This window comes from Brachyistius frenatus, unplaced genomic scaffold, assembly GCF_029030835.1.
Source record: "Brachyistius frenatus isolate BFR_SWC_R1_liver_20210118 unplaced genomic scaffold, ASM2903083v1 Contig_414, whole genome shotgun sequence".
NCBI classification, from domain to species: Eukaryota; Metazoa; Chordata; class Actinopteri; family Embiotocidae; genus Brachyistius; species Brachyistius frenatus.
The window spans coordinates 1-17500 of NW_027211013.1; the positions used below are offsets into that span (position 1 = coordinate 1).

At 47.3% G+C, this 17500-nt stretch overlaps 3 protein-coding genes and 1 long non-coding RNA gene across 6 annotated transcripts in view; 3 read left to right on the plus strand and 1 right to left on the minus strand.

Moving 5' to 3' along the window:
• The first annotated feature begins 32 nt into the window (after nt 1-32).
• LOC138636899 (targeting protein for Xklp2-like) lies at nt 33-717 on the plus strand. The gene is made up of 3 exons (XM_069725201.1): nt 33-214; nt 302-448; nt 521-717. The coding sequence occupies exons 1-3, from the start codon at nt 191-193 to the stop codon at nt 710-712; spliced, it is 363 nt and encodes a 120-aa protein (XP_069581302.1). The 5' UTR covers nt 33-190; the 3' UTR covers nt 713-717.
• Nucleotides 718-2732: 2015 nt separating this feature from the next.
• Nucleotides 2733-3479, plus strand: LOC138636898 (uncharacterized). The gene is made up of 2 exons (XR_011312331.1): nt 2733-3029; nt 3189-3479. It is a non-coding gene; the product is annotated as an uncharacterized lncRNA (long non-coding RNA).
• A 1333-nt stretch (nt 3480-4812) lies between these two features.
• LOC138636904 (large ribosomal subunit protein eL22) lies at nt 4813-10077 on the plus strand. Of its 2 annotated transcripts, none has more exons than XM_069725208.1 (4): nt 4813-4868; nt 5431-5541; nt 7255-7379; nt 9878-10077. In XM_069725208.1, exons 1-4 carry the CDS (start codon nt 4857-4859, stop codon nt 10020-10022), a joined length of 393 nt encoding a protein of 130 aa, XP_069581309.1. In that variant the 5' UTR covers nt 4813-4856; the 3' UTR covers nt 10023-10077. The 2 variants fall into 2 exon arrangements, with proteins under 2 accessions (XP_069581309.1, XP_069581310.1); XM_069725209.1 differs by having other exon boundaries at nt 4829-4868; nt 5434-5541.
• Nucleotides 10078-11835: 1758 nt separating this feature from the next.
• The window catches only part of rcc2 (regulator of chromosome condensation 2), a 9535-nt gene continuing 3870 nt past the window's right edge, over nt 11836-17500 (minus strand). For both annotated transcript variants that reach the window (XM_069725220.1, XM_069725221.1), the window contains exons 4-13: nt 16264-16407; nt 16050-16181; nt 15780-15868; nt 14482-14596; nt 13826-13992; nt 13473-13653; nt 13281-13386; nt 12367-12439; nt 12215-12292; nt 11836-12034 (exon numbers count right to left, since the gene is read on the minus strand). In XM_069725220.1, coding sequence (XP_069581321.1) covers nt 11930-12034; nt 12215-12292; nt 12367-12439; nt 13281-13386; nt 13473-13653; nt 13826-13992; nt 14482-14596; nt 15780-15868; nt 16050-16181; nt 16264-16407 — 1190 coding nt within the window. In that variant the 3' untranslated portion in view covers nt 11836-11929. The remainder of the gene's footprint in view (nt 12035-12214; nt 12293-12366; nt 12440-13280; nt 13387-13472; nt 13654-13825; nt 13993-14481; nt 14597-15779; nt 15869-16049; nt 16182-16263; nt 16408-17500) is intronic.

The following is a 17500-nucleotide window of genomic DNA, read 5'->3' on the forward strand; positions in this document are numbered from 1 at the left end:
CCTCCACCTCCACCTCCACCTGACTGTCTCTGTCTTCCAGGTCAAACCGCCCTCCCCCATCAAGGTGCCCCCGGTGCCCCACTTCGGCCTCCCCTTCCAGCCCCGGCTGCCAGAGAAGCACCAGGTGGAGGTGTGTCCTTTCTCCTTCGAGCAGCGGGAGCGAGAGAGACGGGCGCTGAGAGAGAAGAAGATGGAGGAGCAGCAGAGCCTGGAGGTGGCGTCTCCCCTCCACAACACCACTTCTCCCTCTGCAACACCAACACACCTGTTAAAGCTCTTTTCTGCTGCTGAACACCTGCAGGTCCCTCAGTTCAAGGCCCAGCTGCTGCCCCACTTCCACACGGTGGTCCTCCCCGAGAAGAAGAAGCTGGAGCCCACCAAGCCGGAGCCCTTCAGACTGCTGCTGGATGAACGGGGAGCTGTGAAGAGCAGCCGCTGGGAGCAGATGGTAGGACGGACCTGCTGCTCTTCTTCATGTGGATGTGTTCTCTGAAGTCCAACCATCATCTGTGTATTCCAGGTGAAAGAAGAGCAGAAACATCAGGAGGAAGCAGCGGCCTTCAAAGCCCGGCCCAACACGGTGACTCACAAAGAGCCCTTCAGGCCCAGGAGGGAGAACCGGGCCGCACCGGGTAAGACGCCAACACGCCTCTGGACCGCCAGTCCACCGGAAAACGGCAAGATCCCAGCTGACGTGTTTCCCATTTCCTAACGTGTTTCATGTTTCCTGACGTGTTTCCTGGCATGTTTCCTGGCGTGTTACGTGTTTCATGTTTCCCGTTTCCTGACGTGTTTCCCGACGTTTCCTGACGTGTTTCCCGACGTGTTTCATGTTTCCTGACGTGTTTCATGTTTCCCATTTCCTGACGTGTTTCATGTTTCCCGTTTCCCGACGTGTTTCATGTTTCCCGTTTCCTGACGTGTTTCATGTTTCCCGTTTCCCGACGTGTTTCATGTTTCCCGACGTTTCCTGACGTGTTTCCCAACGTGTTCATGTTTCATGTTTCCCGACGTGTTTCATGTTTCCCGTTTCCTGACGTGTTTCATGTTTCCCGACGTGTTTCATGTTTCCCGACGTGTTTCATGTTTCCCGTTTTCTGACGTATTTCATGTTTCCCGACGTGTTTCCCGACGTGTTTCATGTTTCCCGACGTGTTTCGTGTTTCATGTTTCCCGTTTCCTGACGTGTTTCATGTTTCCCGTTTCCCGACACGTTTCCCGACGTGTTTCCCGACGTTTCCTGACGTGTTTCCCGACGTGTTTCATGTTTCCTGACGTGTTTCATGTTGCCCGTTTCCTGACGCGTTTCATGTTTCCCGTTTCCTGACGCGTTTCATGTTTCCCGTTTCCCGACGCGTTTCCTGACGTGTTTCCCGACGTTTCCTGACGTGTTTCCTGACGCGTTTCCCGCTTCCTGACGTGTTTCTCGCTTCCTGACGTGTTTCCTGACGTGTTTCATGTTTCCCGTTTCCTGACGTGTTTCCCGACGCGTTTCCCGACGTGTTTCCTGACGTGTTTCCCGACGTGTTTCATGTTTCCCGTTTCCCGACGTGTTTCCCGACGTGTTTCATGTTTCCCGTTTCCTGACGTGTTTCATGTTTCCCGTTTCCCGACGTGTTTCACGTTTCCTGACGTGTTTCATGTTTCCCATTTCCTGACGTGTTTCCCGACGTTTCCTGACGTGTTTCCCGACGTGTTCATGTTTCATGTTTCCCGACGTGTTTCATGTTTCCCGTTTCCTGACGTGTTTCATGTTTCCCATTTCCTGACGCGTTTCCTGACGTGTTTCCTGACGTGTTTCATGTTTCCCGACGTGTTTCATGTTTCCTGACGCGTTTCCTGACGTGTTTCCTGACGTGTTTCATGTTTCCCGACGTGTTTCATGTTTCCTGACGTGTTTCATGTTTCCCGTTTCCTGACGTGTTTCATGTTTCCCGTTTCCCGACACGTTTCCCGACGCGTTTCCTGACATGTTTCCCGACGTTTCCTGACGTGTTTCCTGACGTGTTTCCCGACGTGTTTCATGTTTCCCGACGTGTTTCATGTTTCCTGATGTGTTTCATGTTTCCCGTTTCCTGACGTGTTTCATGTTTCCCGTTTCCTGACGTGTTTCATGTTTCCCGTTTCCTGACGCGTTTCATGTTTCCCGTTTCCCGACGTGTTTCCCGACGTTTCCTGACGTGTTTCGTGATGCGTTTCCCGCTTCCTGACGTGTTTCTCGCTTCCTGACGTGTTTCCTGACGTGTTTCATGTTTCCCGTTTCCTGACGTGTTTCCCGACGTGTTTCCCGACGTGTTTCCCGACGCGTTTCCCGACGTGTTTCCCGACGTGTTTCCCGACGTGTTTCATGTTTCCCGTTTCCTGACGTGTTTCCCAACGTTTCCTGATGTGTTTCCTGTTTCTAGACGTGTTTCATGTTTCCCGTTTCCTGATGTGTTTCATGTTTCCCGTTTCCTGATGTGTTTCATGTTTCCCGTTTCCTGACGTGTTTCATGTTTCCCGTTTCCTGATGTGTTTCATGTTTCTCGCTTCCTGATGTGTTTCATATTTCCCGTTTCCTGACGTGTTTCCCGACGTTTCCTGACGTGTTTCCCGACGTGTTTCCCGACGTTTCCTGACGTGTTTCCTAACGTGTTTCCTGGCGTGTTTCCCGACGTGTTCCGCTTCCTGACGTGTTTCTCGCTTCCTGGCATGTTTCCTGACGTGTTTCCTGGCGTGTTTCCCGCTTCCTGGCATGTTTCCTGACGTGTTTCCCGACGTTTCCTGACGTGTTTCCCGACGTGTTTCCCGACGTTTCCTGCTCCCCTGTATAGAATATAAAGCGGTGTTCTCGGGTGTTTTCAGCTCCTCCTTGTTCTGCAGCCGTTGAGGCCTTCGAGCTGGCGACGGAGCGCCGGGCCCGGGAGTGGCAGGACTACGAGCGGCTGGCCGGAGAGAAAGAGGCTCTCAGGGCGCAGATGGAGGCGGGGCAGAGACGGGAGGAGGAGCAGAGGGAGAAAGAGGAGGTCGCCCGTCTGCGGCAGGAACAGGTGACTGAAAACAAACCCTTCCATCAGCCGTGGTTCTGTCCGGTCTGAATCTGTGACCCGGTTCTGCGGCTTTCGGTCCTCGGTCAGACTGAGCTTGTAGAAGCTCCTCCGGTCCGACCCGGTCCACACCGAGTCTGACGGCTTCCTCCTCCTCTGCAGGTCCACAAGGCTCGGCCCGTCAGAAACTACAAACCTGTAGCGGTGAAGAAGAGTGAAGTTCCTCTCACCGTCCCAGAGTCTCCCAACTTCTCCGACCGCTTCCGCCTGTGATGATCCGACTGGCTGCTTCCACAGAACCCCTTCACTGCTGCACGGCTTCAGGCCTGAAGTGGACCTCCACCGGTCCTGTTGGTCAGCAGGGAGCAGAACCCAACGTTGTACATACATGTAACTGATGTGATCTTTTAACTCTTCTTTCAATAAAATTGTATTATTCTGTATTATTTCATTCATAGCAGTTTTTGTGCTCAAGTGCTTTTCAGATGAGAAACATCTTAAAGTCACTAAAAGAAGTCGAGTTTCTTTTGGATAAAACTTAGATCGACCCAAAACCTTCACACACGTTAGAGGTTCACCTTCCTACAGCTGCAGGTTCTGTTTAGACAGTTCGGACTTCATTTGGAGTTCTTCATTGGAGGGAGATGAAGAAAACACATCCTCCATGTTAACCTGCCATCCTCTTCATCACAGCAGGTGTCAAATCTGGAGCTCAAATATCAGACTGCACTGATGAAGTCACAAAGAAATACCAAATATCTATTGGGAAATATTAACCTGGTCCAAATGACACCACATATCAAAATATAGATATATATATGTGTGTATATATGTGTATATAGACATATATATACATATATACACACATGCACAGTGGTGTGAAAAAGTGTTTGCCTCCTTCCTGATTTCTTATTTTTTTGCATTTTTGTCACTTCAATGTTTCAGATCATCAAACAAATTTAAATATTAGTCAAAGATAACACAAGTAAAGACAAAATGCAGTTTTTAAATGAAGGTTTTTATTATTAAGGGAGAAAAACAATCCAAGCCCACATGGCCCTGTGTGAAAAAGTGTTTCCCCCTAAACCTAATAACTGGTTGGACCACCCTCAGCAGCAACAACTGCAATCAAGCGTTTGTGATAACTTGCAATGAGTCTTTTCCAGCTTATAAGCATATATACATATGTATATGTATATATATATGTATATGTATATATACATTTGTATATGTATATATATATATATATATATATTGACCAGTAGGTTTCATCATCTTTAAATGACTTAAACAAAACTTTGAAGACATTTTGCCAGAGATGTTAATAAAAACATCTTTTTTCTGTTAATAAAACATCTTTTTTCTTATTTACACTTTCCCGTCCTGAATCCTCAGCGTTGGTCATCAACTCTAAACAGAACAGCTCCTTCAGTCGTTTTCAGTTTCAAGTCACGGCTCAAACCAAGAAGCTGAGTGAGGATCTGCTGGACCTTCTGGCTGCTTCACATAATGATATTTTCATCTGGTTCTTCCATCTCCAGTCAGAAATACATTCTTGGTCAGATTCACTAGAGATGAACATGTGTTTGGTTTGTTTTGTTTTACAGAAGACAATATTCTTTTATTTGTAATTATTTTATGGTGTTTGTCTTCTTTTTTTCACGTTCCCTTTTACACTCTTGTATTTACTGTCTTTTAAAATAAATAAAAATTTAAAGAAAATCCCAGTTTGTGAATCAATCTCAGATTAACGGATTCAATCGATGATTCTGCGTTTGATTTGTAACGCATGCGCACAAGGTACTCTTCCTTTCTGCTCGCTTCTCCGCCATGGCGCCTATTGTAAGTCGAGTCGCGTGTCAATAAATTAACCAAAATCGTGTGTTTTCCGGGGTGGAGGGTGTAGAAACTGAGCGGGACGGAGAGACAGACGTGTTACAGTAGTCGGGGTTCAAGCTGCGGGTTTAACGCGGGTTTTAAAGGGTTTTATCAGAGTTTGATCAGCTGAGTTTTCCTGTGGCCTTTAGCCGCCTGCTAGCTCCGTTAGCTCAGCACGTTGTCCCCCCAGGTGACGTCAGGTCGGTTATGGACACCGGACATCAGGTCAAATGTCCCGACGGATCCACGACGTTCACTTGAACAAGCGGCCTCATGTCTCACGGAGGGACAGTTTGTTGTCTCGTCGCTCCGCCGGCTGGATGTGAGCGAGCCGAGCCGAGCCGAGCTAACGTTGGTCTCGGTCACCGGAGAACCGAAGTGTTCCATCACGGAACCTTCAGTTCTCCGGTTGGTTCTCGATCAGCTGTCGGTCAGCTGGGTTTGTTAGTTCGTGTTTTAGCAGGAAATGAATCAGCGTGATCCCGGTGGTGCGTTCACGGTCCTGCTGTCTGCTTGTTCTCCTCAGCAGAAGAAGCAGAACACCGGTAAAGGTGGAAAGAAGAAGAAGCAGGTGCTGAAGTTCACTCTGGACTGCACCCACCCGGTGGAGGACGGCATCATGGACGCTGCCAACTTCGTAAGTCTGACAGGTTCCTTCATTTAACAGTGAACCTGATCTCCACCGATGGATGATCTCCACCGATGGATGGATGTTCTCCACCGATGGATGTTCTCCACCGATGGATGATCTCCACCAATGGATGATCTCCACCGATGGATGGATGTTCTCCACCGATGGATGGATGTTCTCCACCGATGGATGGATGTTCTCCACCGATGGATGATCTCCACCAATGGATGGATGATCTCCACCGATGGATGGATGTTCTCCACCAATGGATGGATGATCTCCACCGATGGATGATCTCCACCAATGGATGGATGATCTCCACCGATGGATGTTCTCCACCGATGGATGGATGTTCTCCACCGATGGATGGATGTTCTCCACCGATGGATGGATGATCTCCACCGATGGATGGATGTTCTCCACCGATGGATGATCTCCACCGATGGATGGATGATCTCCACCGATGGATGATCTCCACCGATGGATGGATGTTCTCCACCGATGGATGATCTCCACCGATGGATGGATGTTCTCCACCGATGGATGGATGATCTCCACCGATGGATGGATGTTCTCCACCGATGGATGATCTCCACTGATGGATGGATGATCTCCACCGATGGATGATCTCCACCGATGGATGGATGTTCTCCACCGATGGATGATCTCCACCGATGGATGGATGATCTCCACCGATGGATGGATGTTCTCCACCGATGGATGATCTCCACCGATGGATGTTCTCCACCGATGGATGGATGATCTCCACCGATGGATGTTCTCCACCGATGGATGGATGTTCTCCACCGATGGATGTTCTCCACCGATGGATGATCTCCACCAATGGATGGATGGATGTTCTCCACCGATGGATGATCTCCACCGATGGATGGATGTTCTCCACCGATGGATGATCTCCACCAATGGATGGATGATCTCCACCGATGGATGTTCTCCACCGATGGATGGATGTTCTCCACCGATGGATGGATGATCTCCGCCGATGGATGTTCTCCACCGATGGATGGATGATCTCCACCGATGGATGGATGATCTCCACCGATGGATGGATGTTCTCCACCGATGGATGATCTCCACCGATGGATGTTCTCCACCGATGGATGGATGATCTCCACCGATGGATGGATGTTCTCCACCGATGGATGGATGATCTCCACCGATGGATGGATGTTCTCCACCGATGGATGGATGTTCTCCACCGATGGATGATCTCCACCGATGGATGGATGATCTCCACCGATGGATGGATGATCTCCACCGATGGATGATCTCCACCGATGGATGGATGTTCTCCACCGATGGATGGATGATCTCCACCGATGGATGGATGATCTCCACCGATGGATGGATGTTCTCCACCGATGGATGATCTCCACCGATGGATGTTCTCCACCGATGGATGGATGATCTCCACCGATGGATGGATGTTCTCCACCGATGGATGGATGTTCTCCACCGATGGATGTTCTCCACCGATGGATGATCTCCACCAATGGATGGATGATCTCCACCGATGGATGTTCTCCACCGATGGATGATCTCCACCGATGGATGGATGTTCTCCACCGATGGATGATCTCCACCAATGGATGGATGATCTCCACCAATGGATGGATGATCTCCACCGATGGATGGATGATCTCCGCCGATGGATGTTCTCCACTGATGGATGTTCTCCACACGCTGTTCTTGTTGCAGGAGCAGTTCCTCCAGGAGCGTATCAAGGTGAACGGGAAGGCCGGTAACCTGGGAGGAGGTGTGGTCTCCATCGAGAGGAGCAAGAGCAAGATCACTGTCTCCTCAGAGGTACCGTTCTCCAAACGGTGAGAAACACACACACACACACACACACCTCCATGGAGGAGGTCACACACACACACACACACACACACACACACACACACACACACACACACACACACACACACACACACACACACACACCACCATGGAGGAGTCACACACACACACACACACACACACACACACACACACACACACACACACACACACACACACCTCCATGGAGGAGGTCACACACACACACACACACACACACACACACACACACACACACACACACACACACACACACACACACACACCTCCATGGAGGAGGTCAGGAGCAGATCTCTGAGGCTCTGCTGAAGTTGGTTTCTGATTGGATCCTTGAGGGGAAAGTAAAGTGAAAGGTCCCGACAGCTTTGAGACTCGTCACCTCTAAATGTTGTTAAAGTGTCTCGGACACTTCAGATGAAGTCTGAAACACTTTTTCTTACTTTAGGAAACCTTTATTCTTTTTGTAAAAATACAAAAAAAGTACCATTTTACTGCTTTTTTTATTCTATTGTGGTGAAATGTCCCTTTTTTAAATGTTCATAAATAGAATAAAGGTTTCATAAATCCCAAACATGTCTGATAATTTAATCCTGAGTTCTGTACTTCTGGACTTTATTTTACAAATAGAATAAATGTGTTAGTTCATGTGAAGTGTCTGAGACGCTTCATCAACATGAAGATGTTCGACAGGCTCAAAGCTGAGTGAGGAATGAGACGCCGACTCAGCGTCGTCTCCGACCAGAAGGGACGTGGAGTCGGAGGACATCCGTCCGTTCAACGGGGAGCAGAAATGTCTTTGACTAACGTATGATATATAAACTCTTATGGCATATAATAAAAGCATCATCTTTATTAAACTATTGACATTTATTAAACAATCAGCCATATCCAGTAAAATCTGATGATTCAAATCAACCATCAGAGACTGTTTACGTCCATCAGCTGTCAATCATTCTCCCAGTTCTTCTTTACTGTTTTCATTCAGAATTAACTTCACAAATCAAACGTCTCCTGTTGATTTAACAACTGTTATTTGGAAAAATAAGCTTTTGCATAATTGTGATGACATTTTATTGGATCCAAACAACCGATTGTTGATTTGAGTATTTTAAAGTGAAATGCTGCATTCATGAGTGGTTGGGAGGGAAGGAGACCTGCTTCTGATTGGTCCTCCAGTGTTCCACAGTGGCTGCTTCTGATTGGTCCTCCAGTGTTCCACAGTCGGCTGCTTCTGATTGGTCCTCCAGTGTTCCACAGTGGCTGCTTCTGATTGGTTTTCAGCTTCTTCATCAGTTCACATACATGTTGGTTGTGAACACGCTGTGATTTAAATGCTGTCCTCCTTTACTCCTCATGAACTGCAGGACTTTTTAATGACTAAAATGTGGATCATAATGTTGACGGACAGCTCAGAGGAAGTCAGATGAACCAACAGGAGATGCTTGATGTGTGAAGTTTATTTTGAATTAGAAGAACAGTTAAAGAAGAATTAGAAGAATGATTGACAGCTGATTGATGGGAACAGTCACACATGGTGATACGAGTCAAATAGAAAACAGCTTGTTGGTCAGATCAGGTTTGAATCATCAGATTTGACTGTTTATGGCTGATTCTCCACGTATTTTGTTCAATACATGTCAATAGTTGTTGTGAAGCTTCTATTTTGTGTGCAATAAAAGTTCATTTTATTATGTTAGTTAGACATTTCACGCTACTAAACATGTGACATGCACACGCTGGTGGACGTGTGCGTCTCGCTGTCAATCACAGGTTACTACGGACAACGTCGCTCCGTCTCTTCACGTTTCCTGTTTCCTGTTTCCGACCACTAAAAGAAAGAAGCGACCGTCTGCGTTTTCACTCCCTCCAGGATTTCAGTTGTTCTGTGATAGTTTTGATCAAAAATGTTTGATTTTGCTGCAGATTTTCTCAAAAATTGTGACGTCATTTAGGGAGTTTTAAGTGAGTATTTTGTGTAAAATTGCAGGAATTGGAAAACTTCCTTTGATATTAAGCATTTAATTAGATCATTTTATTGTGACAACAGTAAAAAGACTTCCTGTTTCTCCGGTGAACAGTTTTATTTGGAGATGAAAACAGGAGCAGAGACTTTCTGCTTGAAATGAGGAGTTATTATTAATAAAGTCAGTTTTGTTTGAAAAGATTTACTTTGTCGTTAATACTGTCAGGACAGATTCTGATGACGATGTTTTTTTGCATGATCCTCCTGCTTAGTTTACTTGAATTTGTGTTGATCATGAGATGGATTTTATGTCTCATCTCCCCTGAATCGGTTCAGCACCAGCATTTCCAACATCATGCAAATCAATGAGTAAAATACAAATTATTCCGTGATTTCAGTTTTCCATGCAGGACGAGATGAAAACCTGATTTGATGCGTATTCCTTCATTCAGACTTCCTCCGTCCACCTGCTCTGAAAGGGTTCATCTGTGACGCTGTGTTTTCCGTCCTGTGTTGCAGGTACCTGAAGTATCTGACCAAGAAGTACCTGAAGAAGAACAACCTGCGTGACTGGCTGCGCGTGGTGGCCAACACCAAGGAGAGCTACGAGCTGCGCTACTTCCAGATCAATCAGGATGAAGAGGAGGAGGAGGACGAAGATTAAATTGGCAATTCATCTGATTTTGTACATTTAAATAAATGTTGTTTACAATACACGAGCTGGGCTGCAGCGTCTCTGTCAGGGCGGGACGATGGTCACTTAACAGACCATTTATAATATAACATTTTTAATTCTATACTATAGTATGACTTTTTTTCATATTTTGGAGGACTTCATGTACGATGGTGATGCAGTGGTTAGCATCGTCTCCTCAGCGAGAGGGTTGCTGGTTCGATTCCGGGCCTTCCTGTGGAGTTCTCTGCAGGCGCTGCGGTTCCTCCACCGTCTGAACACACCACAGCTTCATTAGTGAATCTATAAAAATTGTCCTCCAGTGGGAATGAGAGTCAAAGCTCTTCGTTTCCTTCTGCCTGCGTTGGTCCTGTGATGGACTGAAGACCTGGAGGTGAACTCTGAGCTGGGATAGGCTCCTCCCCCCTGTGGCCTGTTCAGGATGAAGCAGGTATAGATAATGGATGGATGGTGGTCCTCGTTGGTACTCGTTGGTCCTCGGTGGTCCTCGTTGGTACTCGTTGGTCCTCGGTGGTCCTCGTTGGTACTCGTTGGTCCTCGGTGGTACTCGGTGGTACTCGGTGGTACTCGTTGGTCCTCGTTGGTCCTCGGTGGTCCTCGGTGGTACTCGTTGGCACTCGGTGGTCCTCGTTGGTACTCGTTGGTACTCGTTGGTCCTCGGTGGTACTCGTTGGTCCTCGGTGGTCCTCGTTGGTCCTCGGTGGTACTCGTTGGTGTGGTACTCGTTGGTCCTCGGTGGTACTCGTTGGCACTCGGTGGTCCTCGGTGGTCCTCGGTGGTACTCGTTGGTCCTCGGTGGTACTCGTTGGTACTCGTTGGTCCTTGGTGGTACTCGGTGGTACTCGTTGGTCCTCGTTGGCACTCGGTGGTACTCGTTGGTCCTCGGTGGTACTCGTACAATGATGAGAGATCGAGACAACGACAAATCAGTTTACATGAATCTTTATTTACCCATTTCAATGAAAAGACAACTTAACCCAGAGAAATTTCACTAGAATAAAAAAGAAAGAACGCAGTACAGATTGGACCTCTGCTGCTCAGAACCAGTACGAGCCTTTGTCTCGGAACCAGTTCCAGAACATCGCCGGAACTGCTCGTGAAACCGCTTTGAGCGTTGGAATAGAAGAAATGAAGAAATGAGCTAAAGACGACAGCTAGAGACGCTGCTGGTCGTGGAAGGACTGAGGTGCGCATCGTCGATGCAGAACATGAAGAGAAGGAAAGGAATGTAACATGAGTGGAGAGCACTAGAACCAGAACATCACGGTCCACTTCCTGATTGTAAATCGGTGGCAGCTGCTCACGCTGCCGCTTAAACTAAATCAGAGCGGATCCTCTGAAGAACAAACACGACTTCCATATCCTGAACGCACACGTAGAAAAAGGCACAGGTATGGAGGTGGTCTCTGAAAAGCCCTCAGTAGGAAAAGACTGAGGGTCGCTGCTGTAGCACCCGTAACCATGACAACGATCAGTTCATCAATACTGCAACACAGAAAAACGAAGAACAGAGCGAGAGACGTGAAGACGTGAACGTTTGGCTGTTTTACAAAATGGTGAAGGAGGGTTGAGGAAGCAGAAGGTGAGAAGTGCTCGGAGCGAACTGTTGCAGGTTCGCTCCACGTCCGGACCGCCGATGGGAGCGGGACCATCCAGAGCGCCGGCCAGTGTCCGGTCCCATCGTCTCCGATGTCAGTGTCCTAATTGTTGTGGAGCCAGTTTTGCTGGTAGTTGAGATGTGTGGATACCCCCGCCCCCCTTGCCCCCCTCCCCCACCCCCCGAACTCAACCTTCCCACGCTGTATGCAGCCGGGCTGATGGTCCTGCTGGTCTCTGCTCCGATGGAAGCGGTTGAGGCGGTGCTGTTGGGGGTCCGATCAGATTGTTCTGGGGTTGTACTCGGGAAGCTTTTTCAGTTTCTCCTGCTCCTGTTCGCTGTCCTGTCTGGCAATAACCAGAGAGTGACAGTAGCCCATCACCACCTGCAACAACAAGCAACACTCAGTCGTCTCGTCTCTTTCAGTCGTCTCATCTCTGTCAGTCGTCTCGTCTCTGTCAGTCGTCTCGTTTCGTCTCGTCTCTGTCAGTCGTCTCGTGTCTTTCAGTCGTCGTCGGGGTCCTGACAGTGGAGGACACACCTTTTGATAAAAGAGTCCGTTTACCTGCTCGATGTAGATGCCGTCCAAAGTCTTCACCTCCTGAGCAGTGGTGGAGGATTTGGGTTTGTTGTCTCCATATCCCTGAAGGACAAAAGACAGGGTCAGATGATGTCAATGTTAAATGACCCCACAGTGGACGAAGCTTCAGGTCTTACCAGCTCTCCAAACGTGGGTGACGGTCCCCAGCTGATTGTACTCTCATCTGCAGCGATGATGATGCTGCTCTTCCTGTTAAACACAGTCAGACTCAGAAACTCCAGAGACGAGAGAATCCGTCACAGACCGTTGACATGTCCACACACGCGTTTCATCATTTATCTGGTGAACTGAAGGTCCAAAACACTGATTTACAGCAGCAGGTTTCCAGTTCCTTCTCAGTAGACTGATATCATGGAGGAAGAGGAGGGTCTGTTCATTCATTCAAATTAAAGGTGAAGGTGTCCAATTAAATCTGTCATTTTACAGGAATTAAGGGTATTTTTTAAAGGGAAAAACCTCTAAACGTCATTTTGATTTATTGGAGATGAGGTTTTAAAAGTTTGATTAATGCCAGGAGGGAAACTTTTAGACCTCAGACATCTTCAGAAGGACAAACTGAAACTAAACGCACATTTAAATCAGCCCGAGGACATCAGATTAGGATGTTACACCTGATCACGTTTATCTAAGATGCCCTCCTGATAAAATAGTTTCCATTCTGTGTAAAAACATCTGGATGAAACTAACAAATGTCACATCACAGTTTTCACTGCATTTTCTTTAGTTGAAGGTTTGATGAACAGAGAATGAACACCATCAGTTTATCTCTGAGCGTCTACTGATATCAACATCAGGGATTTATCACAAAAACATCCCATAAATGTCTCTTCATAAGTTGTGTTATCAAACTGTTGGAAGAGTTATACTTTAATGGTGGCATAAAAAGAACAGAAAAAGACAATTAAATCGTTAATCATAACTATTTGTCTGACAATGAACCGTCCAGTCAGATGTCCTAATGGTGAAGTGTCCCTGTGTGAGAGGACCTGTCCTCCACCCAGAAGACAGACGAAGGACTGTGGACACTCACCCGCACGCCACACTGCGGATCTTCCAGCCGCACAGGTCCTGCACTGACTTGGGGTACATGGTGGACTCTCTGGAGGTGTTGGTGACCCCCCAGAAGAACAGACCTCCTGCAAAACACAAGCAGCTGATCAGGTAAACAAGCGCAGAGACCGAGTCCAGAGGGCTGCAGGGAGGTGCCGAGCTGCGTCCTCACCCATCTCACTGAGAGCAAAGGAGCACTGGTACCCCGTGTAGATCTGAGCGGCGCCGCGGCCGGGGAAGTCAAACAGTTTGACCAGCCGGGGGACCATCTCGTCCTTCTGCTCCGTGTGGCCCAGACGCCCGTAACCCCCGAAGCCCCAGCTGAACACCCGCTTCTGAGAGTCCAGCACCAGCTGCACACACACACACACACACACACACACACACACACACACACACACACACACACACACACACACACACACACACACACACACACACACACACACACACACACACACACACACACGGTGTAAAGAGGGAACCCGTTATGGAGACCTGAGCCTGCTCGGTGTATTTCCTCACCGTGTGGTTGGACCCACAGCCGACGTCTCGGACCACCACGTTGGGGACCGGCATCACCTGACCGTCCTTGGACTTCTCGATGAAGATGGCGACGCGGCGGGGGATCAGCTCGCAGTCGAACTCGATGCGTTGGGCGCGAGCGATGAATTTCCCGTCGCTGTTGTGTCCTGCAGGGAAACACGAGGAATCAACGACAACAAAGACTTCACACAAAACGCGTTATGGTACAAACGTTACGTTTTCATGCAGTTTAAAGGGGACCAGTGAGACCTGGGTTGTGATTTACAGATGTCCCCTGAACGCATCACATGCAAGTTTTCACTCGACACCAAAATGTACCAGCGATGGAGCACCAATTTAAAATATTCTATTACTCACTAAAACCTAAAAAAAATGGATTATTATATGCAACTATCGTTCCCGTTTATTTTCCGTTTTTACCACTTGTAATGTGTGACTCCTGTCAGAAGGGGGCGGTAATGCACCTAACATTTGATTAAAAATAGCAGTTTTGCTTGAAAAGCTCATCCCTACTATTTACCGATGTTCCTTAAACGCCACACTGTAGCTTCCCTTCCGTTTCAATAATCTGTCTTTCTGTGTTTATCGCTCCAACGTATTATTGAACTAAAGACAGCAGGTTGCCGTGAGCGTACCCAGCTGTCCGTACTCCGGGCAGCCGAAGGAGTACAGGTTTCCTTTGCAGTCCACCACCATGCTGAACTCGGCACCACAGGCCACCTTCACCAGGGGCTGACCGTTGTAGGAGATCTGAGGGAGACAGACATGTTGGCTGGTTATTCGGAAGCTTTGGATCACAGCTGATCACTGGGGGTCGTCAGGGGTCGTAGCATCACCCGTGACGCAGGTCAGTGTCTGCTGCTCTAAATGAGTGCTTCAGCTGCAGACAGAAGACCAGCATGGATCTACTTTAGTGCCTCTCTATTGTTGAGATAGAGTTTAAAAGAAAAATGAAGCCAGCTACTCTAAAAAATTGTGGCGTAATTTGTTAAGTGAATTTTTTTTTAAAGCACTATTGGATGAACTAATAAATGTGTAATCACCTCCTGTGATAATAATCCTGCTGCACATCACAGAAATATATTTTTTAAATGTATTTATTGAACTTGGAGAATCGCGGAGATAAAAGCTCCTAAAAGCTCCTAAAAGGTCCTAAAAGCTGCGTATGTTTCCAGAACAGAGCGTCTGTGACTGGAATATAGAAACAAGGACTACATCAGCCTTTCAAAATAAGAGCTTTAGATGCTGTTTAATTCATGTTCATTCAACACATAGACCTGCTGGATGAAACCAACAAAGAGACGTCTCTGACAACTGGACGTGTGGACAAAACTCATTTAACATCCAGTAATATGGAATCACTTCCTTTGATCACAAACATTTAATCATCATTTTAATGTGAAGAACACATTTCCCATAAACCCCGTCACTTCCTGTTTCTCCTCTTGTTGAATTTTATTTGGAGATGAAAACAGCAGCACAAACTTTCTGGTTGTAAATGAGGAGTTCTTTTTGTTAATAAAGAAAGTTTTGTTTGAAAAGATTTACTTTATGTCGTTAATACTTTCAGCACAGATGACGATGATTTTTGTGGTAAAAATCGCAGGAATTAAAAGAAATTGCAAGCTGCTGCAAATATTTCAGAGATTGCTTGAATTTGTGTTAATGATTGGGATTGTAAGATGGTGATTTCCTGGCGGCACCGAATTATGTTGGTGAGACAGACGGTGTGTACTCAGACACTGGACCCTCCAACAGGATCTGTGCACATGGACTTCAGCTGTGCTGCTGGAGGACGAGTGTCTAACAGCTGTTCATCCCTGCTGGATTCTGGATTCATCTGCATATCGTTGCTTTCAGTGATGTTGTTCTCTGCAGTGAGATTTAAATGTGGAACCTCTCAGTGGAAGCTGAGGTCTCGGTGACGTATTACCGGAGCTGGACTGAGGACGGCATCCGTCTGGTTTCCCTGACCGAGCTGGCCCAGCTTGTTCTCACCAAAAGAGTAGGCGGCGCCGTCCTCTGAGGAGACAGAACCACAAACACACATTTAAAAAGACAGCAACACATGAGGACCGCCGTCGAGGTGCGTCATCACGCTGGTTCTCCACGTCGCAAGATTTTACCAATAAAAAGGAACTGGAACCACTATAATCATCCGTCAGACCCCTCTGATGACATCACACATCTCAGCTCCGCCCACCTGTGAGTGCCAGCGTGTGGTTGCGTCCGCAGGCGGCAGAAACGATGGCGTGCTCCGCCAGGGCCTCGATCAGCTTGGGCGCCTCCAGACGTTTGGTGTCTCCGTGACCCAGCTGGCCCTTCTCGTTACGACCTGAGGAGACAGGAGCAGAGCGCTCAGCCGTGGCTGACTCCGCCCACTCCGTGAGGTGGACTGGCGTGCTCCTCCTCCTTACCCCAGCTCCACAGCTTGCCCTCGGTGGTTATGAGGAGGCTGTGAGCGGCACAGGGACCGGCCACCACGCAGCTGACCTGGACGTCGTTCAGACAGCCGTAGCGGTGAGGACCCCACAGGTTCTGACCCAGGTTACGGAAAGCAGCTGGAAACACACACGTTAACACACACACGTTAACACACACGTTAACACACACGTTAACACACACACGTTAACACACACACGTTAACACTGATGCTCCTGTCTTCCAGGCTGCTCTCAGGGTGAAGAGGTGATCGGACTGTGATCCACCTTGTGTAATAAATTACATTCAGCATCCATCCCAGCTGAGCTTTGAGTAATGTTTTCACTCCCTCCAGGATTTCACTGACTTTTTTTCGTGATTATTGCGATCAAGTTTTTTATTTTTTATTTTGCAGCAATTTTTTTTTTTTAATTGTGATGTGATTTGTGGAGTTTTAAGTTTGAAGAGTTTTTTGTGTAAAATTGCAGGAATTAGAAAAAAAAATTGCAAGTTGAGAAAGCTCTACCAGAAAAAGGAATAAATATGTAATCAATACTGGGTGCACAGTTTTGTTTAAAACATTTACTTTATGCTGTAATACTTTCAGCAGAAATTCTGCTGATGACGTTTTTTGCAGAAAAATCGCAGGAATTAAATTTTTTGTTTGATTTCCTGGCCGGACTGTGTTTGTGATTGTCGTGAAAGAGACCTGCAGTTTATTCTCAGAGCTTTAAAACCAACCGTGGAGGATGAAACAACACTGATATAATGTTGGGAGTGTTTTTAAGGGTTTCTATGTTCAGAGTCAGACTGACACACTGCAGGTTCGTCTGCACACTTACAGACAAGAAGAGAAATAAAGAGCAGCAGCTGTGTCCTTTAAATGAAAAGATTTCACAAGAGAAATGTTTATTCTAAAAGACTTCTTCCTTCAACAGAACTGGGACGAGTATTAAATGTAAAGTTGAACGGAGATAAAGAGGAAGTTCAAGTGAAAGACGAAGTCTGCATTTTATTTCAAGATCGATAGAACGAGCTAAAAATATCTTACAGCTGTGAATATGTAAACGAGCCACCTGGAGTTATCTCAACATTTCACCATCTATAGATGTTCTTTGTCTCTGCAGCTGCCCCCCCCCCCCCCACACACACACACACACACACACAACAAAGCAGCTTTATCAGTGTGTACTAGAGAGGAGATGGAAGGAAGGAGGCTGTGCACAGCTTGCC

Coding starts and splice junctions, on each gene's coding strand:
- LOC138636899 (XM_069725201.1), top strand. CDS start 191: ATGGAGGAGCAGCAGAGCCTGGAG. Junction 215..301: donor AGGAGCAGCAGAGCCTGGAG/GTGGCGTCTCCC, acceptor GAACACCTGCAG/GTCCCTCAGTTCAAGGCCCA. Junction 449..520: donor GCAGCCGCTGGGAGCAGATG/GTAGGACGGACC, acceptor TGTGTATTCCAG/GTGAAAGAAGAGCAGAAACA.
- LOC138636904 (XM_069725208.1), top strand. Junction 5,542..7,254: donor TCATGGACGCTGCCAACTTC/GTAAGTCTGACA, acceptor TTCTTGTTGCAG/GAGCAGTTCCTCCAGGAGCG. Junction 7,380..9,877: donor GAGGTACCGTTCTCCAAACG/GTGAGAAACACA, acceptor CCTGTGTTGCAG/GTACCTGAAGTATCTGACCA.